At 47.5% G+C, this 24,224-nt stretch overlaps 3 protein-coding genes across 5 annotated transcripts in view; 1 reads left to right on the forward strand and 2 right to left on the reverse strand.

Annotated features, from left to right (window-relative positions):
* Positions 1 to 851: 851 nt before the first annotated feature.
* NICN1 (nicolin 1, tubulin polyglutamylase complex subunit) lies at positions 852 to 7,604 on the reverse strand. Its single transcript, XM_080993499.1, has 7 exons — positions 7,384 to 7,604; positions 6,482 to 6,623; positions 5,999 to 6,187; positions 4,462 to 4,575; positions 3,525 to 3,596; positions 3,277 to 3,381; positions 852 to 2,749 (listed from the first exon to the last, which is right to left on the reverse strand). The coding sequence occupies exons 2-7, from the start codon at positions 6,620 to 6,622 to the stop codon at positions 2,708 to 2,710; spliced, it is 663 nt and encodes a 220-aa protein (XP_080849625.1). The 5' UTR covers position 6,623; positions 7,384 to 7,604; the 3' UTR covers positions 852 to 2,707.
* Positions 7,605 to 7,839: 235 nt separating this feature from the next.
* On the forward strand, positions 7,840 to 16,875 carry GMPPB (GDP-mannose pyrophosphorylase B). Its single transcript, XM_080993477.1, has 10 exons — positions 7,840 to 7,977; positions 8,246 to 8,380; positions 9,075 to 9,155; positions 11,042 to 11,090; positions 11,340 to 11,482; positions 13,859 to 14,017; positions 14,211 to 14,289; positions 14,614 to 14,741; positions 15,000 to 15,182; positions 16,126 to 16,875. The coding sequence occupies exons 2-10, from the start codon at positions 8,252 to 8,254 to the stop codon at positions 16,255 to 16,257; spliced, it is 1,083 nt and encodes a 360-aa protein (XP_080849603.1). The 5' UTR covers positions 7,840 to 7,977; positions 8,246 to 8,251; the 3' UTR covers positions 16,258 to 16,875.
* A 180-nt stretch (positions 16,876 to 17,055) lies between these two features.
* The window catches only part of RNF123 (ring finger protein 123), a 90,015-nt gene continuing 82,846 nt past the window's right edge, over positions 17,056 to 24,224 (reverse strand). For all 3 annotated transcript variants that reach the window (XM_080993461.1, XM_080993462.1, XM_080993463.1), the window contains exons 37-39: positions 22,259 to 22,353; positions 19,389 to 19,474; positions 17,056 to 18,455 (exon numbers count right to left, since the gene is read on the reverse strand). In XM_080993461.1, coding sequence (XP_080849587.1) covers positions 18,356 to 18,455; positions 19,389 to 19,474; positions 22,259 to 22,353 — 281 coding nt within the window. In that variant the 3' untranslated portion in view covers positions 17,056 to 18,355. The remainder of the gene's footprint in view (positions 18,456 to 19,388; positions 19,475 to 22,258; positions 22,354 to 24,224) is intronic.

Raw genomic sequence — 24,224 nt, forward strand, 5'->3', positions numbered from 1 at the left:
AAGCCAGTCTTTTCAGTTGGAAGATTGAGGAGTATGCATAATGGACAAGGGTCTTGAAAGGGTGCAAGGTAAGGGCTTCTCAGCAGAAAACGTAGGGATAGCTCTCTCTTTCCCTTAATTCTTTACACGCACAGAAGATGATCACACAACTGGAGCAGGGAATTACCCTTTAGTGCTGCTTAGGGTTCATTCTAGATAGTAACTCTAACCAAGTGAATCAATAGCAGACTACAATACAGAAAGGATAGCAATATTAGCTTTGGGAACAGTGGTGTTAACAAACATGAGTGCATGAGATGTACTGTAATTAGCTGCTTAAAAATCCAAAGGATACCATAGCCAATTACAGGTCTTTCAGAATACTTAACTTTTACTTTAAAGAGAAGGGAATATAGAAAGCAAAGATAGCACTGAAAATGGTTACTAAATCAGGAAGGGCATTTTTTCTTTCCAATTAAGCAAGCATGCATGAATCAGTTGGATTGAATAAAAAACAGACTACATAGGATCAAAGTAGCCTGGAACACCAGAAGGTGTGTTGATATTTCCCTCCCTTATTTTGCAGGTTATCTGGGATGTTTGCTAAAACAGGGAAGGTTTTGGAAGCAATTGGCTTTTCTTTTTATTTTATTTTTATCAATATTCAGCTGTCATGTTCAATTGAGAATTAAGACAGTGGCCTTTGCTTCTAGTCTCCTTTCCACTTGCCACTCCCCCTTTTGGTTGCTCAGGATCTAGGATGGGAAAAAGAGCATTGGCCCATGCACTCCTAATTTTAGATGCTATTACGGGTTCATAAATAAACTTAACAGAGGTTTGACAAGTACAATGCACAAAACACATACAATCAATACAACACAACAATCTTTTATTTGTGATGCATCTGGCCTGGATAATCATCCATTGAAAAATACTTCAAATACATTAACCCTGATTTAATGCAATGGGTAAAGGTTGCAGCTCAGTAGCAGAGCACATTATTTACAAGCAGAAGCTCCCAAGTTGGGCATCTCCAAGTTAGGCTAAGAAAGATCCTTGTCTGAAACCCTGAAGAGACATTGGTGCTCATACAATACTGAGCTAGAGGTACCAATAAGGCAGCTTCCTGACATCATTTGCAAAGGTCTTTCACTGTATTCAGTAAAAGTTTATTATACTTGCAATGGGTTAGAAGATCACTGTAGCTCTTTCCAGCTATAAATAAAGTAGCATACATAATTCATAATAAATAACAGAAAGGAAGTTGCACAGCTATGGAAAAGAGGTTGTTCCCGAGATTTAAAGTCCAGCATTAAAAAAAAAAAAAGTCAGCTACACATCCTACTGCACTAATTCATTTTGTTCTGCAGCTTGGTCCACCAGACTACTACATATCATGGACATTACTGCAGGAAGTGCCCCATACCACAAGAAGATACCCTTGCTAAGAAGCAACGTAGTACTGTTCTGTTCAAAAAATATCTCTGCCTGTCAGTATGGGGAAGTGTTTGAATATTCTCATTGTAACCATCATAGCAGCCCTTTGAAAGGCAGTTTAAGATGTACTGTTGAGAGAAAGTGATTGTTCAAAGGCAGTCTAGTAGCTCCTTGACAGAGCAGGGATCTGAATCCAGACTTTTACCATAATCATTTATTCACCTCAGCTTTCAACACTCATTCTTGAGCATAGTAATTCATGGACTGGAAATGAGCATCTACAACCATGCAAGGGTTATCTAATGAGTTGGAAAGATTAATATGGTAATATTTAAGAATACAAAGGTAACAGCTGGTAATTCAGGCTGCAACTCAGCTTAAATAAGGGAGCTCTCAAGGACATGGCTTTTCAGGCTTTCCACCAGGATGCTATTTTCGCTACTTGAAATATCTATAGCTGTGGCTGTAAAAAATGACAAGGTGCTCCAGGACTCAGCTAAAAACCAACACAGCACAGTCTGACACTGCCATTTCACTAGGGTAAACCATTTCTCTAATGTGGCCCTTACAATATTGTAGCCAAAGCTAGTGACAGGTTGTTGAGGGCTAGCTCTGTACAATTCACAACTAAACTACTCACATCCCTCCAGGAAAAAAGAGGTGGGGGTTAACTCTTCAGGAAGCATTTCTTATTGCCACCCACTTATTAAAAACCCTACACAATTACATAGTGTATGTTGCAAATGAGGTAGCCATAGCAGAGGAAGCAACAAGGGAGTTCTCATTCTCTCTGGAACGCCAACACATGAATTTGAGAATGTAAAACCTTCAGTCTTGTCAGCTTCAAGACATTTCAAGTCATTTCTCTTGCCAAAATGAAGGATTCTTCTGTCCACCCTGCCCCACCCCCATCATAGTACCAGATTCTTGAAAGATTGCTTGATTTTGCCCCCAAAAGAAACATGCACCAAACAGCAGGGCTTCCAAGAAACAGACCAGGAGATGAAGAGCCCAAATAAGGCACCTTCAAGTTCAAGGGAAGACAGCCTTCCAGGGTCCAGTGCAAAATGGAGAACAATCTCCACATAAGACCTGGCAGGAAGAACAGAGTAGAGCTGGAGAGTTCCCATAAAGGCCACCTCCATGAAGCGGAAAAGGGAAGGACTGGAACATGAAGGCAACACACTTTGTCCATCATTTCTTCCTGCCTCAAGCCAATCCAACACTGTGGGGGTGCAGCTCAGTGAGTCCAGCTCTTAGGAACTTAGTCAGCTTTGAGTCCTGGGAAAACTCAAGTGTAGGAAAGGAGGTTAAGGTCATAGGAGCCATTCACCTGAAACAAGAAAGGTACAGGGAATTGTTTTTAGCAAAGAGTCAACACACTGGGAATGTTACGGGATGTATGTTTCTCTCACACAGCCTCTATTCCCTCCAGTGGACAGAATGCTGGACTTGAGCTTAGAGGGAGCTGAATTCAAATTTCTACTCATCCAACAGGGTAACCTTGGGGGAGTCACTATGCTGTAGCCCAAATTGCCCCAGGTTAAAATACAAACACTTCATGCAAGCCATTCTTAAGTTCCTTAGAGGAAGAAGGATACACGATAAACAGAAATTTCATACTGACTGCCAAATTCTTTCATTGCAGCTTTCCTGATTCGCTGCTGGAAACAGGGAAACCAAAGTGGGCCTTTGGCCTGATCCAGCAGGGCTCTTCTAAGGTTAATGTGTACGCTCTGTGGGCTGCAAAGGCTGAGCGTAAACTTGAAGTAAGTCTTCAAGATAGGGGTGTGAGTTCTAACTGGACTGCAGTGAAGGACACACTCCCCAAACAAGAAGCAAAAGTAATATGAAACTAACATCAAAACGGCCAATTCGTGCTGCTGGCTGGTTGGCTTGGAGCATCTCAGTCAAAACCCACATTTGCTGCAGTTCAGAAGACACTTTGTCAGCATCAGGGAGTCCCTGAAAGTGAAGGAAAGTTATATATTCATATAAGCAGTTTCTCCACTGCTTTTGTTGATAAAACATCACATCTCCCCAGAGCCATTCCCTGCCAGGAGGCTGTCAGCAAATCAGAAACCCCCAGTGTCACCAACAATACTTACATCACGCAGATTTGTTGGCTGCTCCTGAGGAGATGGGTGAGAAAGCCAAGCTGGGAAGCCTTTTTGTGGACTCTGGAAGATAAAAACAGCCCCAGAGCAAAACACTGCTGATTCTCTACCAACTGGAATGTTGCACTTACACACATTATCCTTTTTACCTTCACCAATTTACTCTCTCAGAGCAGGCTGCCTAAAGACATAAATACTTGTCTCTACTGCCCACAGGAAAGTGCAGAATTCACTGTTATGAACTATTACAATCTATTTACCTTAAGCTCTCATAGGAGCATTATTTACCAGGGGACAAGGGGGGGGGGGGCAATTCTCACTGCAGAGGTACAGTGTCCAGGATAATGTTTTCCCCCATCTGGATTTCACAGGTGAAAGCTTACTCTAAAATCAGCTTTAGAATTGAACCTGGCAACTGCAGAGTTAATAACATGGATTATGTACATGAGGGGCTCTGGTAGTTTCATTGGTGAGGATGTGAAATTCATAGCATGGAAATTAGAATGAATTGGCAGGGGGAGCCATTAATAAACTTGCTCCATGGGTAGCAGAGATCTTAAACTAAGAGAGTGAAGAAGAACAAGCTCAGTGAACAGTAGTTGAATTACACAGGAAACTCTGATAAAACTCAGGCCAAGCAGCAGAAGAGAACAGGAGACTTGGCTCCACAGAAGCTGAAGGCTAGAAAAGGAGGACAGAAGCTGGTAGCTCAGAATCAAAGAGATCTAGGTGCAGCATCTTCTCCAGTTCAGATGTGTGACCTAGCATTTTGGGGGGGAATAAAGCACAGAGAGCCTGAGTTCAGCCAGTTATCAGACCCTAGACTGTGTTCTGAAGAAGGCTTCATTCAATGCTGAGCAAGCCATTACAACCATAGAACAATGGTTATAGAAAGAACAGGTGCTTTGGGGATGAGTTGAGTATGTACCTTCTGACCCCCAGGGAAAAGCTGCAGCTCCTCAATGGTAAAATGCAGCCATACTGGAGATGGTTGACGCAGGATGAGACGCATGGCAGCCACTCGGTCCACATCACAGAGCATCTGGCAAAGTAAGGGAGACAAGGCATCACTAAAACTGCGCCAAGGCCCAATATCCCTTCAGAACAAAGTAAACAATGATTTGCTGTAACACTGTAAGAGCTTCTAATAACTTATCCCTTGATACAAACAACAGGGAATCATTCCAAACTAGCTAGAATACAGTATCAGTAGGGCCAGGAATTAAGGCCACGTTGGGGTATTATCATGGTCTGGTACATATAGTAGTAGTTCAGTTCTGAGCATTGGACCTTGTAGATCTAGTTAAATCTCGGCTCAGCTATAGTTTTCCTGGGTGGATTCAGGCATACCAGCATTTCTGTGTCTCAGATTGTTAAAATCTTAGTTAAAATCAAAACTGTAAGGATCTACCTTGTTGCAAGTATGGAAAAAGTTAGACCTGTAATGTTCTTTGCATACTAAAAAAAAACCTATAGAAAAATAATAAAAACAGACATTCATTTTGCCTATTACTTTGGGACTGCAAAACCATTACAACTGTCAATCCTTTCCCCTCAATGTACCTAAACCTTCACTAAGTACTCTTGAAGTTTTGGTGGGCTAGGTTGTAACTTGCACTATTAAAAATGAAGTTTGGCTGGGATCCCTATCATTAATAATTTGTTTTCCTGAAAGTTACCATGCATTACCTTGGTTCTGCATTTCTCCAATACAAAACACTCAATGTAGCTGAAGCATTTTAATAAGACTAGCCAAAATGGTGCCTGTAATAGGCAGAGCTGAAAGGTACCCTATGGGCAGTAAGAGCATGCAGACTTTTATAATTTTTTAGAAATTCTATTACAAAAAACACACATTCCATACCGTTCCCCCAATTATCATCTGGCACACTAAAGAAGGGATGGGGAACTTGTTGTCCACCAGACATTGCAAGACTACAGCTCCCACAATCTCTGACCATTGGTCATGCTGGCTGGCGTTGATGGGAGTTGGAACATATGGAAGCCACAAGTTCCCTATCCCAGCTCTATTCACGATTTACTCAGTGGTGGCTAAAGTGTGATGGCGCAACAAAATAAACCAGGAATGTTGTGTGGAGCACAGGTTGCCATTTCAGACAGGAAACAATATGAATTAGAAGAATAATTGAATCATCTCATAACTAAGATTCCTGCATTGCAGGGGGTTGGACTAGATGACCGTTGCATCCCTTCCAATTCTATGATTTATGTGCAATACCAACAGAAATACAGTGGATACTCGGGTTGCGAACGTGATCCATGCAGGAGGCACGTTTGCAACCCGCAGCGCTATGTCCGCGCATGCGCAGGTTGCAATTTGGCACTTCTGCGCATGCGCCAAACCCCGGAAGTCACCTGTTCTGGTACTTCCGGGTTCAGCGCGGTGCTCAACCCGAAAACACGCAACCGGAAGCGTCTGTAACCCGAGGTATGACTGTACTTACCTGATGTCTGGAGAGAGAGAAGTAATCCTGAGAGCCTTCTTCTGTGTGAGGGTTGGGCATCAAGCAGTAATTCTGCAGACAAGTAACCCACTTGGGAGGACTTTCGTTCCCACCATCTGCAGGGTTTCGGCGCTGCACCCGTAGAGTCAGAAAAGCTGTGTAATAGTTCTTGAATACTATTTCCTGCAACTGAGGATAGCAATATGAGGGGAGAACTGTCATGGATTCCTCCTTTTCTTGCTCAGAAACATTACTGGAACCCTTGGAGCAGGTCATTGCTGGAATATCTAAATTACAGCTTGGAGCAAAGTAGAGACACTTGCCTAGGGTAACCAAGCGAGTTAACAAAGGTGGGTTTTGAAGCAGGTACTTCCTGGTTCACCATCATAGTTTCTTTATCAGCTTTACAGCTAAAATGAGAGATTTCAAACATAAGATCTGACAATTCCAAGCCCCACACACTTGGCTTCCTCCCATACTTACATCAATGGTCTGTGAGTGTGGAAGCACAACATCAATCACCAGAACACCAGGACGGCCTTGCTCAGTCCTCATGTCTCCCACTTGCAGTGAGACTGGGCTCTTTAAAATGCAGGGAACAGGCTCATGAGCCATGGTCCCCATGCTGGAAGAGAGCAGTGGACTCCATTAAGCAGCACATAAATATTACAACCTCCACCTCCCTACACTGAAATTCAGGAACCTGCCCCGTTTATTATTATTATTATTAGTAGTAGTAGTAAATATATTGAATAGTAAAGCACAGGGCAGCACACACACCAGCAACAAAACATCCATTCAGTATTCCAATACAAATGCAGACTACTAATGACTATAACATGTATATTTGGGGGATCATATTCCACCAACAAAGCAAGTTCTGCAGATCACCCTGTAGCATGATAGCTTTGTTTCACGTATCTGATACTCCCTGCTGTGAAAGGCCATGGTCCAAGAAGGTACAATCCTATGTATGCTTACTTGGAAGTAAGCCACATCACATTCGGGGGTGAGGGGCACACTTCTGATTAAAGACATATGGGCTCAAGCTCCTTCAAGGTTTTGCATACAATTTTTTATTTTTTTTTTTTTAGTAAACCAAACATTTTAGCAATAAAAACGTAGCAATAATATAATGATGGCCCCCTCCACACAGGCTTCCTTACTGTCAACGATGCAGCTCGGTTTTTTACTTAGCAAAGCCGGAGCGTTCCCTAAGAAGAGAAACACGGACGCACTCGCCCCACTCCCGGTTAAGCCCAAGACAAGCAACGCTAAGCCCCCTCCCCGAGAGTAACGGACCCGTCGTCACCCGCGGAGGGCGGCGGGGACGCGCCCAGGTCCAGGCCCTTCCTTTGCCCACCCAGCGCATCCTTGGGACTCGCCTGCAGCCGCTCCCTGCTCGCTCTCGCGCCTCCTCCTTCTTCCTCCTGTCAACCTCCTGCTTTAAAGCGGGTAGAGGAGCCGACAGAGAAGAGCGAAGCAGTTCCCCCCGCTACGGCTTCCCCTCACCCGCTTAGCAAGCGCAAAGCCACTACAAACATGGCAGCGCCGCACGTCACGAACGTTGCCACTACTACGGAGAACGAGGAGGCTGAAGCCTTTGTTGCTAGTGCTCGCTTGGCGTCGCGCGCGTGTGACGACACCACGCCCCGCCCGCCTAAAGGCGGTGCTAACGGGGAAGAGGGGCGGGGCTTTAACTTGAAGCCGCCTTCCTAGAGACGTGTCTGCTGCGGCGCCTTGGCAATGACGCAAGGCGGTCGCATTTCTAACCTGTCCGCGTTGCTGCGGCAACGTGGTAGCTAGCGTTCTGATTGGCCGACAAGCATCGCAGCTCTCGGTCGCCATTGGATGGTTAGGATGCTTGGACACGTCCGGCGCACTGATTGGTTGACCGATTCGGAAGGGAGTTTGACGGAGATGTCGTGGTGGCTGGTTCTGTCGGCTGTAGGCGGAGTGGCACCTCCGGGCCGGGTCAGGTGAGTTACGCGGAGCCGAGGGCGGAGGGGGTGACGTTGGCTATGACTACGGGCCTCTGGGTCCGGTCCTGAAGAGCACCGAGGGCTCCAGGGGCGGCGGCGGCCGGGCTCGGAGCTCGAGGGGCCGCTGGCAAGTCCTGCTTGGCGGGGGGTCGACGCGGGGAGGTTGGGGGACCATCGAGGGGGACCTGGCATGCAGCGGGGCCGGTGGAGGCCTTGGGGGCGGCGTGGGGTCTGACGCTTCGCCCTTTCCTCCGCCCTCTTTCAGGCAAGGATGAAGGCGCTGATCTTGGTGGGGGGCTATGGCACGCGGCTGCGGCCCCTGACCCTCAGCATCCCGAAGCCCCTGGTGGAATTTTGCAACAAGCCTATCCTGCTGCACCAGGTGGAGGCTCTGGTGAAGGTAGGATTGAGCTCCAGCCTTCTGTGTTTAGGTGGGTGGGTGAAGGTGAGGCTGCCGCCCACTTAGAAGAGCGGGCGGGGGAGAAGAGAGATCCAGGGGCCTCTTTTTCCTGAAAAGGGCGCTGTGCCTTTTAAGAGCTGAATGGCAGACTGGAATTCAATAGGTGAAGCTTTTGCTGTTGAGTTATTCCATGGCAAAGTCTCCTGCACACATCTGGGAGGCTTCTTGTGCTGTGCCCTCTGCCACGTTTCCTGTGCATTTCTAGACATCTCCCCATCTCTGTGCTAACTGAAGATAAATTTCTTTGCTTTGCCGTACAGATAAATAGGGATGGATGTACATTTTGGATAACTTGTGCTATAGCCGGGGAAAGTGGCTCATACAAATGGATCACAGACTAATGCCTAAGTGATGGGTGGTCTTCTTCCAGATTTAGGAGTGGAATGTGTGAATTCTAACTGCTGCCCTTTTGCTGATTTAGCTTCCTTTTGCTCAGCAAAGTGAGTTGATGGGGAAAGGATTAGAAATGTTTCTCTCTGTTCCAATCTTGCATAACCATCCCTTAAATCTCCTAAATAATTATGGTCTCTGGTCCAGTTGGATGGATATTGCCTTCCTGGGTCTGGACACCTGATCACCTCAGTTGCGTGCATAGTTCCAGTGTCTTGGAGTTACTATTCCTCTTCTCTGACAGGCAGGTGTGAACCATGTGATCCTTGCTGTCAGCTATATGTCAGAACTGCTGGAAAAGGAGATGAAAGAACAAGAGCAAAGGGTAAGTTTTGAGTTGATAGTTCTTAGGCTGCTTTCCTGAACCTGATGGTTGGGGGTCCTGTAGATGTGCAGGAGTTGATTGGAACTCTTCATTTGCTATAGCATTTTGTCTTAATGTGGCTGAGGTTCTATGAAAGCTAGTGGCTCAATAGCCTTACCTAGACTCATGCTGCTTTCACAGAGCATAGCCTTGTGAATCACTAACTCTAGTGATTATCTTTCAGTGTTCATGAGGTGGGTATTTGATAGTTCTCTTTATTCTTGGGGAGTTTTGCAACTGCAAGGAAAGGGGTTTGCTTTGGACTTTGCTGAGTTAGATAGCCTGTATGTGCTAGGGCCTCTATGTGAAACTCAAATTAACTATAGTGCAGTGCATGAGTTTTAATTAGATTACAACTATACATTATATTATAATTTTAACTGAAGCCAACTAAGCCAAAATAAGCGCATGTTGTGCAAGTATATCAATAAATGCTGCTCACTTCCTACACTGCAGGGTGTGACTTTTTCTTGGCACTGTGCCATACCACTTTTCATAGCTTCCTGTAACTGAAGGTTTATGGATTCCGTTTCATTGGCAATACCAGCTACACAAGTGTTGGTTAGAAGCAAGAAAACTTTGCTTCAGTAAAGATCTATCTAGTGGTACACTCTAACAGCAGCACTCTCTTTTTGTGATTTTATATGATTCACTGGCAGACGGAATGTTTTCTGCTGACGGAATGTATTCTTTGTGCTTCGCCAAATACAACCTATACTTTTAATGCACATCTTATTTCAGACATTCCAGCATAAAAAGCTTAGCACCCTCTCCATTGTTACATTGGGACCAGATTCAACTGATTTGCTAGTGGAAGTGCAACGGGGCTTCCCCCCTTTGCCCTGTGTGCCCCCATGCCTTCCCCAAATACGCTCTCGCAGGTTGGGAGAACCCACTGAAGAGCACGGGGGGAGGAGGAGATGGGAGATCATGCTGTTTGCAAAGCGTATATGCTTGTGCTGACAAAATGATCAAATTAGTGTAACACTGAATTCTACCCACTGACTGCATTCTTTTTATTTTGGGGCTTCAAGGGTGCAATTGTGCCTATTGGCTTGAATCCTAAGACAAGACAGCTTCAGAAAGTTCATGGAAGGAAGATTTCCCATTTCCTATCTACACCCACAGCCACCCGTGCTTCTCCAATAGATTCTCTGAAGGAATGGGGTCCCCAATTGTGGGACAAAGTGCAGGTGACTTTGGGAGGAGTAGTAGTTAGGAAACCTTCCTTCTATGAACTTTTTGAAGTTACCTTAGGATTCAAGCCAAATTTAGGGCAGTTATCAGCCATCCTCCATGCCCCATCCCACATTTTACAAGCACGTCCCCATCCCCCCCCCCCATTGCTCTAGGGAGGTTTTCAGGGGGAGGAGGGAACAGGAAACTTTCATTCTGTGAACTTCCTCTAGTTAACTTATTTGAGGATCCAAGCCACTGATTCTAACCTCCTCTTTGTAATTGTGAATGCAGCAACTCCTCTGACCCTTAGTGTACCTAACTTAGCTGAAATTCTGTTGGACTTAATGGACTTGCTTTCAAATGTGGATGGTGTGTTACATGACTTTCTAAGAGGGAAAGTAAAGTTTAGTTATTTCATCTTAATTTATGCTGTTCATCTGTTGCTTCATTAGAACAAGTACCCCCACAAAGCCAGGGAGCCTGCAATCTGTAGGTCACCATAAATTCATCACTGAATAATATTGATATGGTTCTCTAGTTCTATTAGAGAGGATTTATGAAAATCTGATGACTAAAGGAAGGGTATATAACCAGGTCACTGGTACACATATTCTGTCAGTGGTGCGCATCTTCTAATTCTGTTTTCCAAATTCTACTATGTTTCCTAGCTGGGCATTCACATTTCCCTGTCGCATGAGAAGGAACCACTGGGCACAGGTAACTGAAGCAGCCACTTTCTTGTGAAGAAGTGAGGTTATAGGGGGAGTAAATGTGGGATCAGAATCAAAACTTGTGGCAACCTGGAGTGTCCTGGCTATATGCAGGTGGAGGATTGGGTACTACTAATTCTGATCAGGAGCTATATAAGATGGAACTTTCTAAAGCGGGTTGAGCAGTGCCTGCTGGCTGTTGTTGCTGAAGGGCACATGAATAGGTGAATATTGAGGGCTTTGATTTCCTCCACAGCTGGACCCCTGGCACTAGCGCGGGAGCTGTTGACCGAGAATGCAGAGCCTTTTTTTGTGCTCAACAGTGATGTGATCTGCGATTTCCCCTTCAAAGACATGGTGCACTTCCACAGGCATCATGGAAAAGAGGGCACCATTGTGGTAAGTACCATATTTTTCGTCCCATAGGATGCTCCGTCCCATAGGACGCACCTAGGTTTTTTATTTTTTTTGGGGGGGGGGAATAAAGGAAAAAAAAATTCCCCTTTATTTCCCCCCAAAACCAGGTCGAGGAAACCGAACCAGGTCGAGGAACAGCGGGATGGCGGCGCTGCGCCTCCTTGCTGTCCCCCGAGCTTGTGGGGATGGCCGATGTCTGTCCGGCGCACGGGGCGTTCTGCTTCAGGGCGCCCCTCGCGCCGGGTGGCAGGCTGCTATCCGCAGTGTGGGGAGCCCTGCGGGGAACTCCCGCAGGGCTCCAACACACTGCGGATGTCTGCCCGGCACGAGGGGCGCTCTGCTTCAGGGCGCCCGGCGCTCCGGGAAGCAGGCTGCTATCCGCAGCCTAGACTGCCCTGCGGGAATTCCCGCAGGGCTCCCTAAGCTGCGGATGTGTTCCTGAAGCCTGGAGAGCGAGAGCGCACCGACCCCTCTCGCTCTCCAAGCTTCAGCAAAAGCCTGCATTCGCCCCATAGGACGCACCCAGATTTCCCCTTCATTTTTGGAGGGGAAAAAGTGCGTCCTATAGGGCGAAAAATACGGTACCTGTGGGGCACCCACTCCATGCTTGCAATGCTCCATTGCTGGATCGGCCCTCCAGAGGTTGCTGGATTCCAGGTCCCATCAGCATGAGCCAATAGTCAGGGATGATAACTGTAGTCTGCCAACATCTTTGGAAAGCCAAAGGGTAGATCCCTTGCTCTTTTGCTTGGAATTGCCCGTGGATCCTTGGACCACCTAGTTTCTGCTGGTTGCAGAGCTGCCAGAAAGCTAAGTTTAGCAGGCCAGCTGGAGACATAGGCGGAAAGAGCTCCATCACTTCCACAAACCCTTAATACTTGGCAAAAACCGTAGTTGCAGAAACAAAGAATCATAGGATTGTAGAGTTGGAAAGGATCCCAAGGGACATCTAGTCCAACCCTCTGCAACCCACTTAAAAAAAAAAATCAAGCCCCTCCTGTGGGTGTTATAAATGCCTCCCCTTGTTTACATGCACAGGAGCACGCTTATTACCGTATTTTTCGCACCATAGGACGCACTTTTTCCCTCCTAAAAAGCAAGGGAAAATGTGTGTGCGTCCTATGGAGCGAATGCAGGGGGGAGGCAGGCGGGAAAAGCCCCCAAGAGCCGCACACAAGCTCTGTGCACTCTTGCGGGCTTTTCCACAGGAGGGAGAAGGGATTGACTGGCAGCATCAGTCCCTTCTCCCACCTCCCAGAAAAGCCAGGAGAAGCCGCGATCTCTTTAAAGGGGTTGCGCGGCTTCTGCGGGCTTTTCCGAGAGGTGAGGGAATTCCCCCACCTCCCAGGAAAGCCAGGAGAAGCCGTGCAGCCCTTTTAAAGTGCGCGTGGCTTCTGCCGGTTTTGCGGGAGGTGGGGGAATTCCCCCACTTCCCAGGAAAGCCAGGAGAAGCCGCAATCTCTTTAAAGGGGTTGCGCGGCTTCTGCGGGCTTTTGCGAGAGGTGAGGGAATCCCCCCACCTCCCAGTAAAGCCCTGCGCAGCGTCTCCCGGCAAGGAGAGGCTGCACGGGGCTAAAGGGGAAGCCAAAACAGGGAGCGGGATCCATCTCGCTCGCTGCCTTGGCTTGTGCCATAGCCGCACGCAACCCCTCCGGCAAGGAGAGGCTGCAGGGGGCTATGGATTCTTTAGCCCCACGCAGCCTCTCCCGGGAGGGAGAGGCTGCACGGGGCTAAAGAGGAAGCCAAAACAGCGAGCGGGATCCATCCTGCTCGCTGCCTTGGCTTGTGCCATAGCCGTGCGCAACCCCTCCGGCAAGGAGAGGCTGCACGGGGCTATGGATTCTTTAGCCCTGCGCAGCGTCTCCTGGCAAGGAGAGGTTGCGCGGGGCTAAAGAGGAAGCCAAAACACCGAGCGGGATCCATCCTGCTTGCTGCCTTGGCTTGTGCCATAGCCCCGCTCAACCCCTCCGGCAGGGAGAGGTTGTGCGCAGCCTGTACGCTGCTCTTTGGGGCTGGGGGGGGGGGAATATTTTTTTTCTTGATTTCCCCCCCTAAAAACTGGGTGCGCCCTATGGTCCGGTGTGCCCTATGGTGCGAAAAATACGGTAGTTCATAAACAAAGAAGAATTAGGGTGTGTGTTCTTATTTTAGGGATGAACTGCACACCCATATCTTTCTATAATGCAAAAACAGAAGTGGTTGGAGTAAAGGTCTTCTGTGTCCTATCCTTTCTTTTGCTCATGGGGTTCTTTTTAAAATAAGAGATTGGGATAGTAAACTAGGCATGGCAGTTCAATAGAGCTCTTTCTGTGCCCTCCGAGTACCATGGCTGGGTGTGATGCCAACTTTGCCTTGCAGGTGACCAAAGTGGAGGAGCCCTCCAAATATGGCGTTGTGGTGTGTGAGTCAGATACAGGGCGCATACACCGCTTTGTGGAGAAACCCCAAGTTTTTGTTTCCAACAAGATCAACGCTGGCATGTACATCTTAAACCCAAGCGTGCTACAGCGGATCGAGGTATGAGGCAGGAAGGGTGGAACAGGGATCTTGCACAGGGCAGACTGGCTGGGGTGTTTGAGGTTGTGGTTTTAGTTGGGCATCTCATCCTTTCATGCCGGTGAGATTAAGGATGATGATGTCTGTGGGAACAGTACATCTCTAGTCTTTACAACATAAATGGCCAACTGGTAATACTCTTGCCTTCCCTTAGCTGCGGCCTACCTCGATTGAGAAGGAGATATTCCCAGTGATGGCAGAACAAGGACAACTCTATGCCATGGAACTGCAGGGTAAGGGCACATGGAAGGATTTGGAATGGTACTTTGATCCTAAGGGGCTCTCACAAATGTAGGCAGTGATTTGAGGAAAGGGCATATTAGACAATTAGATGTTAAGTCAGTGAAGACCTGGGACTGGAGTTCAGAAGTAAAAATAAGATCAAGATGTGGAAGATACCACATAACATGCAAGGGCCCTGTAGGGCAATGTTTGAATGAAATAACGTAATGCAGTTTCACTTCACATCTTGCTTTATGCTGCCTTCGGGGAGGAAGGCTGGTATAAGGTCCATCAATGGAGACAGGTGTCTTATTAATGCAGCTTTGTCATCACAGGGTTCTGGATGGACATTGGGCAGCCCAAAGACTTTCTGACTGGCATGTGCATGTATCTGCAATATCTACGGCTGAAACATCCCGAGAGGCTGCACTCAGGACCGGGTTTCATGGGGAATGTATTAGTGGTAATTATATTCTTGCATTTCTTTGGAGCGAGGGTGGGCAGTACTTCATTAAAGGCTGATCTAAAAGTGGTAGTATATTGAGCAAGGCAACAGCAGCTCTTGATATTACATCTACCATCTTGTGGACTAGAGCTGTGAGGGAATGTTGTTCTCTCCCATCTAGTTTCCTCTGAGGAGGAGGAAGCTACTTCCCAGACCGGAGCTGTGGAAGCTGCTCAAAAAAAACTTTCATGCACAATTTCCCCCCTCCAACTTCAGGACCCAACTGCCAAGATTGGATCGAACTGCAGTATTGGTCCCAATGTCACCATTGGGGCAGGAGTGGTGATAGAGGACGGGGTTCGGATCAAACGTTGCACTGTGCTGAAGGGGTCGCGGATCCGGTCTCATTCGTGGCTGGAGTCCTGCATTGTTGGCTGGAGCTCCTCTGTAGGCCAGTGGGTGAGTTATGTGACAGAGCAATCCTCATTGGGCAGATACACACTGGGGAAAGTGAAGCTGCAGCCCAACTGCTGTAGGTTGAGGGAATGTAAACATTTTCTGCTCTTCTATGGGGAAATGTTACCTCTCTGGGCAGGACCAGTAAATGGAGACAGCTGGAATGCAGGATAATTTTGTTTATTCCTCTCGGTGGCCCCAATGTGCCTGTTTCTGGCCATAACATGCCCCCTTTTTGCCCTGCACACTGGGATAGCTTGTGCCAGGAGAGCTTTACTTCAGCCAGGTGAAGTCGCCAGCTTAAGGCCACCTGAGCCACAGGGGTGGGGAGATCAGGTCATAGACTAACCTCCCCCAGCCAGTGTGTCTGGGACTTAAGAATTGCAATGTTGGTCAGAGCTGCATCTTAACTAGTGCTTTTACTGATGAGTGAGCTGGAATGCGCAGTCCACACAAATGCTACTGTGACGTAGTTTCTTCACATACCTGCATGTTTGTTCTCTCACTCATGGTGGACTTGTACCTTTGCGGTGGTTGTGTGTTCATACTCAATACCCTTATTATTTTGAGAGCTGCTTTCATAACAGGGAAACTTGCCCTATAAAGTCCCAATTTAATATCTTTCAGTGCTGCTTTGTGCCAGGTATCAAGCTGTCCTTTCCCTATGAGTTGAATTGGTACCAGATTTAGTGGCAATTTGAGTAAGATTTAGGGAAACTCTACAGGTATTATCATGGCACTTCATTCTGGCTGTTCCTGCTTTTAATTAGCAGCCCAGAGCCAGAAAAGCAAGGGCAGAACCTGTTAGAAACTGACTCATGAGTAGCCATAGGATTGTACCATGCAGGCAAGTAACTGCCTTAGCCTAAGTCGATAGACTTGTAACATACTACTTCCTCTCAGCTCAGCATAGAGTTGTCTAACTGTATGTCACGCCCTTCCTCAGGTACGGATGGAGAATGTGTCAGTGCTGGGAGAGGATGTCATTGTGAACGATGAACTCTACCTCAATGGTGCCAACGTGCTGCCTCACAAATCTATTGCGGAGTCTGTACCGGAGCCACGCATCATCATGTAGCGGTCCTGGGCCTTGAGTATTGGACCTGCTGAGAGGGCCCTCCCTGTCTTACCCTCTTACAAGGGGAATCCCCACCCTGTGCCTTGGGAGCGGGGGCTCCTTGTTGACTTTTATGCTGAGAAAATACTAACCTTCTGCTGGAATCCTAGGAGTGTAGTGGGATAAGGAGGTTTGTAAGCTGGCTGGAGTGCTCCTCAGAATCACTGCTTAGCATAAGGCACGGTGACCTGGGCCAGGTCCAGGGGTTGTCCAGTGCCACAGGCCACTGCCCTATTACTGGAAAGTAACCCTAATGTGCAAAGAAGAAAATGCTTGCTTGTGTGGTTCTGCAGTAGGAGTTCAGCTGCTGCAAGAGAACAGTCCCAGGCAGGCCCGGTGAGGAGAAAGAACAGCATGCTGTGCTTTTATTTCAGGATAACATGTGCTGCTCATGTTGCACAAAGGGAAGACAGAATACAACCCTCTTCTTTGGAACTCTACTGCCTTACAGAGACTGATCCCTCTCTCTTCCCTCCATATGGCCAATAATCACTAACTATTACTATTCAAGAACTCTGGACAGGGCTCTGTCAATTAATGGGGACGGGGAACGAAATTATATTGTCATGAAGAATGGGAGCTGTGGTGTGTCATATGTTTTCTTTAACTCCTCTTGGGGAACAACAATGGCAGTTTTGTATGGCAGCTGACTTTTACCGCTGCCTTCCTTGCAGCCAATCCCATCTTGTACTGCTGCTGTGCCAGCCTTTAGGACAGTGCTCCATAAAATGGAGAGAAGAATACACATAGCTCACCGCCTTAAGGAATAATAATTTAATAATATTCCATTGTATGGAAGTTAACACCCCTTCCACTTTGGAGGGTGGTGGGGGAGAGAGACAATCATAGATGCACATAAGTTAAAATTCCTTGCTTCAAGCACAATGCTTGCTGCCCTCCCCGACACTTCTGGTTACAAGTCACACACAGTTAGTAAATTAAAAAACAGCAACCATCTTTGTCTGCTCCTGGATAGTACAGGCAGCCTGGTCACACAGTGAAGGGCTGGTGCCATGGGCACCTTCTGCTGGTGGAAGAGAGCAGTGCAATCAGGTTCACCCCTGCAGTAGCCCATAAAGATCAACCTAGCTCGTACTTCTCCCAACCAGAATACAATGCATGGGACAAACTGGCCCCCGCTATATCTGTTTTTCTTTTCTTGGAGAAGCTTGGGAGTCTATTCAGACTCATTCCTCTGGTTGTTGTGGGCTTCATCTCTGCACTTCTGTTAGTCATGGCATAGTGTGCCTGCTGTTGCATTCACTAAGCTCCCCAGACCAAAAACTGGGCCTTGTGTCTTTGCTATGCGTATCTAGCAGTCCCTACCTGCAAAGGAAAGGAGCTATATGCACAAAGAGCAGAGTCTAATGTTTAAGTGGACAGATGGTACAATCTTTCACTTACCAGCGCATCTGATTGCAGGTGGGAGAATGGCTTGTCAATATCTCCCTCCGTCACCAAAGCATATCAGGTGGCACAGCTGGGCAGGCTGCTGCACGATATGCCCACGTAAATATCTCAACCAACTCTGAGCAACACACACACTTGTCAAAACAGCTGCTAAGCGCTGCAGCAAAAAACACACTTGGCTAGTGGCCAGCTGGGCTCACAGGAGCGATGTTGCCTGTGAGATCAGCTTTTACCCCATCGAGAAAAGCACCACACCAAAGGGGATGTGTCCCAGCTACAGTACGAGACAGGCTTCCTGGGGCAAATGCAGAAAAGGAGCTACAGATTCAGGCTGAGGTAGAAAACCTGAGCATGTTCAGCCCCCTTGTACATGCCCCATGGGAAAAGCCCAGTGCCTGCTGGCTTGGAGTCAATGACAGCAACAGGAAGTGTACCTAAATTCAGGGGGGTTGAAGGATATGATGTGGCCGAGGGGATGCATATGGCAGTGCCTGGCCTGCAAGAAGTGTTATAAATTAAAAAAACACACAACTGAGCTCAGCTGTGCTGAACAGCAGCCGCCTTTGACAGAGGTGCTCTCGAAGCAAGGAGAGTCCATCTTGTGGAGAAGCTGCCTGGGCATGCGGCCCTGCCCTGCAGGGTCCAGGCACTAGGAGGTGGCTGGCTTCATGTAATCATCCACACCCGTGATGGTGGCTTTGCAGAAGAAGCAGTCCTTGTTGTTCATCAGGTGCTGGTTGATGCAGGCTCTAGAAAGACAAGAGCAGGAGGCCTTGGACATTTGTTCACAGCTACAGGCCGAGCTTTGGCCCAACAATACGTATCTAGTACCTAAAAGCTCCTTGCTGGGTATAAATGAGTGCAAGTGTCCTCTGCATGCAAGATAATGCCCACTTTCCTCTTAAAATCAAATTCTACAACTTCTCTATGAAACAAATTACACAAATTTGTTTTGGGGGCATGTGCTAAGTCATGGTACAGTGGTGCCCCGCAAGACGAATGCCTCGCAAGCCGAAAAACTCGCTAGACGAAAGAGTTTTCCGTTTTTTGAGTCATTCCGCAAGACGAATTTCCCTATGGGCTTGCTTCGCAAGACGAAACGTCTTGCGAGTTCTTGCGAGTTTGTTTCCTTTTTCTTAAAGCCGCTAAGCCGCTAATAGCTGTGCTTCGCAAGACGAAAAAACCGCAAGACGAAGAGACTCGCGGAACGGATTAATTTCGTCTTGCGAGGCACCACTGTAATGACTTAGAGGAATGGGAGACACTGAAGTCTTCCCCTGCCCCCAACCAGTTTGAATCCTGATCAGCCTTCCCCATGGCTTCTAAGATTGAATTACAAATGGCACACTTTATCAACCAAACTTCGCAGCCCAAAAAGTTAAAATGCTAGCTTTTTTAAAAAAAACAAATCAGTTGAATCTAATCTGCATGCGCAGTGCAGTCACAGCCTTGCATATGGGAGAGCTGGCCTAAGTAGCTATTCAGAAGCATCATGCTGCTGTGTCTTTCCATTAGGGCAACAAGTGAAAAGGAGATTTCAGCTAGGAAGCTTCAGAGAGTTCAAATGGCAAAATTCGTTAATTAAATCTCCAGTTATGGTCTGGGGCACCTTCTAGGATCCCTTCCATCCAACCAGAACGCAAAAGTAGAGAAAAGCCCACATCCCCCAAGGGATTACTCACTTGCAGGACTTGTGGGAGCATGGCTTGAATACGGCAGATATGGGATGCGCGTAGCAGATGGGGCACAGGTCCTCCTCACTGGTGGGCTGCAAAAGAAGCAACACATCCACTCAGCTTATTGGCAGTTGCCAACACCCAGCCCACATCATGGTGCAATGCAAGGCGTCTCATGGTAGAAGAACAGCAGCTCATTAACAGTTAATAACATGAAGGTTTTGCACTAGACGCTTGAAACTGAAATGGCTGGTTGACTTCGTACACTTCATGCCAGGGCTTACTTAAGATACATGCTGCAAATCTTAGATCAGAACCACTTGTGTTGCTTTGCTCCAACTCTCTTAAGATTGTTGCCAGTGAGGTAGGAGGGGAAATGGTTCCAGGAAGATTCCACTATCAGCTATGAGGGCTCTACTCTCTCAGGAGAGCTAAATGAACTGGAGGGCTACCTCTACCTCCATGGCCAAGGAAAGAGGAGAAAACAGGAATTCTAGCCTCCTGTGTCCTGTTCTTCACAGGGCAGTGTCCTCACTTTGATTGCTCCTCCTCATGGCCTGATTAGGCCCTGGATGTCTAGAGGGGGAGTGTGATATGTCTGTCTTGCTCTTGGTGCAAAATGCTATAGGAACATTAGCGAATGAACCTCTCTCCCACTGTCACTGGGATGTGAAAAGCCCTGGCTTGTGGAGTGAAGCCCATGTTTCCTTGCCAACTATGATCTGTAATCAGGGGAAGGGTGTTTTTAAAAAGTAAGCTATTAATTTTATTTCCTCTTCTTTTAAATGTAACGTCTTTCACTGGGGACTGCACTCCTTTGGGTATTATGAGGACTCCTTCTCCCGGATGATGTCATAATGGAAGGGAGGGCCTTGTCTGTCCAAGAGGAGAGGGAATCCCAGTGAGCAGACTACTGCCACTAGGGGGAGAAAGTGAGATTTTTAAAAAGTTTTCAAAAGATAACTATATAAATGTATCTCTTATGAATCTCCCCCTTGGAGCAGGGACCATGAGCTCTGCCTGTAAAGACCACCGTTAAGTGCACCTATACATATCCTGCTATCTTTCAATATAATTTTGGGAGAGCTAATAATCTCAGCAGCGGAAGCAGTAGTAAAGAATATACGGGGCTAGTCAACTTCTCTGCACTCATCTCCCTGTGCAAAGAATGCACAGAGTTCAGCTTAGCTTGAGATTCTTAATGAAGGCTTGCTTCCTGCCCCGGGGTTGGCCTAGGCTAAAAGCATGAGTTCCTACTGAACCCAGGGACAGTGTGTTCCCATCCCATCAGCTCTCTCTCCCACCCCCACCCCGTCCTCCTGCAGCAGCCTTCATGCAGCTCCAAACTGCAGCTGGAAGATGAGCAGCCACATTAATAATTCAGATCCTACCCCTGGCAGAGATCAGGTTGCTTCCTGGATCACAGCTTCTCTCTGGAGGTCACCCAGACAGAGCAACACACGCGGGGGCTGCTTCAGCAGCCAGAGTCCATCTGGGTAGCTTCTGTGCTGCTTAAGCTCCTACTCCCTCCGTGCCCATCCAGTCCAATTTTTTTTCAACAAAGAAACCCAGTTCTGTGCCTTCAATTTCGCAAATTCATCTTGAACAGCTTATTCTGCTTCCAAGGTTCAGAATTTCAAAAGAAATTGGAATTGTTTGGGCAAAGATTTGGATTGGGTGAGGGAGGGGAGGGAGAATGGAGCTCTCAGGCCTCACTTCCCTGAAGACAGTGGAACTCCTTCCCACTGGGATATCTGCTTGGCCGCTGGGTGTTTGCAGATTACAGATGGTGAAGAACACACAGAAGAAGCATATTTCAGTGGTCATAAGTAAGTGCTGTACTTGGTGACCTTGTAAAGTGAGCACATAGCACAGGAATTTTGACTCTCATATTCATTCTATGTTGTACTACTGCTGGGCTGGCTAAACCCTGGTTTATGGGGCTGATCTGACCCCTCAGTCAGTTTTTGTCTGACTCCCCACCACCAATTTTGGCAGTGCCAGAAAAAGGAGGGAAATAGTGAAATACACGCGGTATGAGGTAGGTGGGCTTCAGAACCTTCGATGTTCCCCCTTCCTAGTCATCAGGCAGATCATTTGATGAGCAGAAAGGGGATAATAACCCAATTTCCTCGGCTGATCAGCATGGATCAACTGAGAAGGGGGGGCTGTGCGGCTCTTGAGTGTGTCATGTATGTGTGCATGAAAGCGGTTAGGGTGGGCACCCCCACAACTGGCATATGAACCTCAGAGCATGGGTGAAGGATGAATGTGACCCTCAGCCGAAAAAAAGAATAACCACCCCTGCTTAATGAAGTTGAGGATATTATTAGCTTAGTAAGTGTGCATTAGCACCTGTGCATATGTATGCTACGCATCTACCTGTGCCCACTCTCAGATCCTGCTTCCACAGGAAAACACACTGTCCTTACAGATGGCTCAGAACTAGGCCTAAAGCAGGGGTGGTTATGAGGGTGATGCCAATATATTGTTGGACTCCCAATGGTCAGCAATAATGGGAGCTGGAGTTCAGCAGCAGCTGGAGAGCACCACATTGGCTATTGCTGCCCTACAGCATTAGAGGTCAGCATCAACCTTTGCCATGGAACTTGGACACTTACCCCATATAGTCTTAACATGTCCAAGCCAAACCAGGTACCCAAGAAACAGAGACACCCAGTGTTGCCAAGCAAGGTCAGTAGTGGCCCTTGTATCTGCAGGACCCTGTGAATGCTGCGCCTTCGCTTCCCTCAGGCAATGCAGCAAGGGCCAGTGCTTGATTTTTTGCCTCGGTTGAGGTCCTGCGAGGGGTGGTGCTATGGAGGGTGCCTTGGGCAAGTGGCCACACACATTCAGTTCATTAGGTGGAAGCTTACCAAGGTGGAGGCTGCAGCCTGCTTGGACTCTTCACTGAGGTGGCCCAGCATTTGCTCCACCTTGGCCAGCTCTTCCTGGCTGATGTAATCAGTGTCTGCAGAAAAAAAGAGAGATTAATGATAAAGGAAGGACAAGTGGCAGCAGAGGGGGGGGGCACAGGTTCTACTATTACTATGCAGAGCAGGGGGTGTGGGGGGCCTTGCCCCGGATTTCTTTTTTCAGCCCCATCCGACCAATGACTGGTTGGGAGGGATTGAAATGAAGCTGCGATGGAGGTGTTTGGCCACATGGTGGCAGAGCCCAGCATGAGCTGATCTGTTAACCAAGTGAGGCGCAAAGAGGTGAGGCACCTTGTTGTCAGTGTTATCACAGGACAGAGGAAAACGGCTTTGCGCAGTAGTGATCTATGGGACAGGGACAAGGGTAGAGTTCTCAAAAGCCACCACATGACAGCATGCATGGAAAGCATTATGCAGGTATAGCTTCCCTGGGCATATTGTGGCCACAACTCTTGCTACAATTAGACAACCCAGAGATTTAGAGTGCTGAAGAGAAATACTGATCTATGTTTTAAAATATGCAAGCTTCCAGAACCCCATAGACCATGCGATCAAAGATGACCAAGTCCTCCAGACGATGCCAAGGAAATGGATGTTAAATATTGCATCCGGAGTGGCAAGGTATCCATGAAAGGGGTGCAAACTCTTCAGTTGTCACAAGGCAATAAAGGCTTCCTATCTGAGCAACTCATGAGGAGGAACACAGGAGTGATCCTACAAAGGTTAAGCAACATTACTGTCAGTGCCATTAAGGGCTCCAGCTGTAATATGTGAGAAAGATCTTCTGAAGCATGCATGCTCCGGCACACACACACACACACACACACACACACACACACACACACCCTCCGCCTCTCTCTCCACCCCTCACATTTCTGATAAGCACGTGTTTATAAGAAGAGCTCTGCCGGATCAGGCCGATGGCCCATGTAGTCCAGATGTGAGAAACCCACAAACAGGATCTGAACACAAGCGCACCTCCCCCTCCTGCGGTTTCCAGCAACTGGTATTCAGAAGCATTACTGCCTCTGCCTCTGCCTCTTTGGATTGCTTAGGCCTCTGGGATTTGACACAGCAAAGTGCCTGCGAGAACTAGCATAGTTTTCCTTACTGGGTCGAGCAGGAAAAAATGGTTGGCAGAGAAGGCACAGGGCAACTTTGGCCATGCCCATACACCCGAGTCTATGAAGCAACCTTCAGAAGCGGATCTAATATTTGCAAAGACTGCCTATGGCAGAGAATATCAGCCGCTGGGCCAGCTCAGTAACAGCATAGGTGGTGCTGCTGGCAGATACACAAGTACATGCATTTTTGGAATCAGGCTTTTAGACAGACACTCTCTGATGGGTGGGGCGGGAACAGTCCCTCCACAGCCCAGAAACAGGATGGGAACACAAGCACTTTGCTGTAGGGTAAGGGAATTCAGAGCGAGGCAAGAGGGTGCAACAGTAGGTAATGCTAGACTGACGGGGAAGGGGCAGGGGACTCAGCATGCTCCATTCTGGGAAACAATTAACAGTGCCTCTTTAAGATATAATGCACAGTGCATTGCGGAAAACAAAAGAGAATCTGCCTGTGGTGTCCTCTGCAGGCTACTGCCTTCCCTCTAGCACACGTTTTCACTCTATCAGCAGGAAAAGGGAACCTGCAGTTGGCAGGCAGGGAAGTCCCACTTAATAATGACATTAGCGGGAAGGAAAGGACAGTGGTTATATTCCCTGTAGACTCTAATACAGCAGCAACCACCCCAAGGCACAGCCTTGTTCCATGTGAGGCATCCCCTGAGCGTTAGGATTCCCAGTTAACAGTAAACCCAGAGCACTTTCTAATATTACTTTCCTTTTTTTTTTTTTGACAGCAGAGGATCATCATCAACTTTCCATAGTACTGCTTCAAATTTTTTTCA

This window comes from Podarcis pityusensis (assembly GCF_964106645.2).
Source record: "Podarcis pityusensis genome assembly, chromosome: 2".
Lineage (NCBI taxonomy): Eukaryota > Metazoa > Chordata > Lepidosauria > Squamata > Lacertidae > Podarcis > Podarcis pityusensis.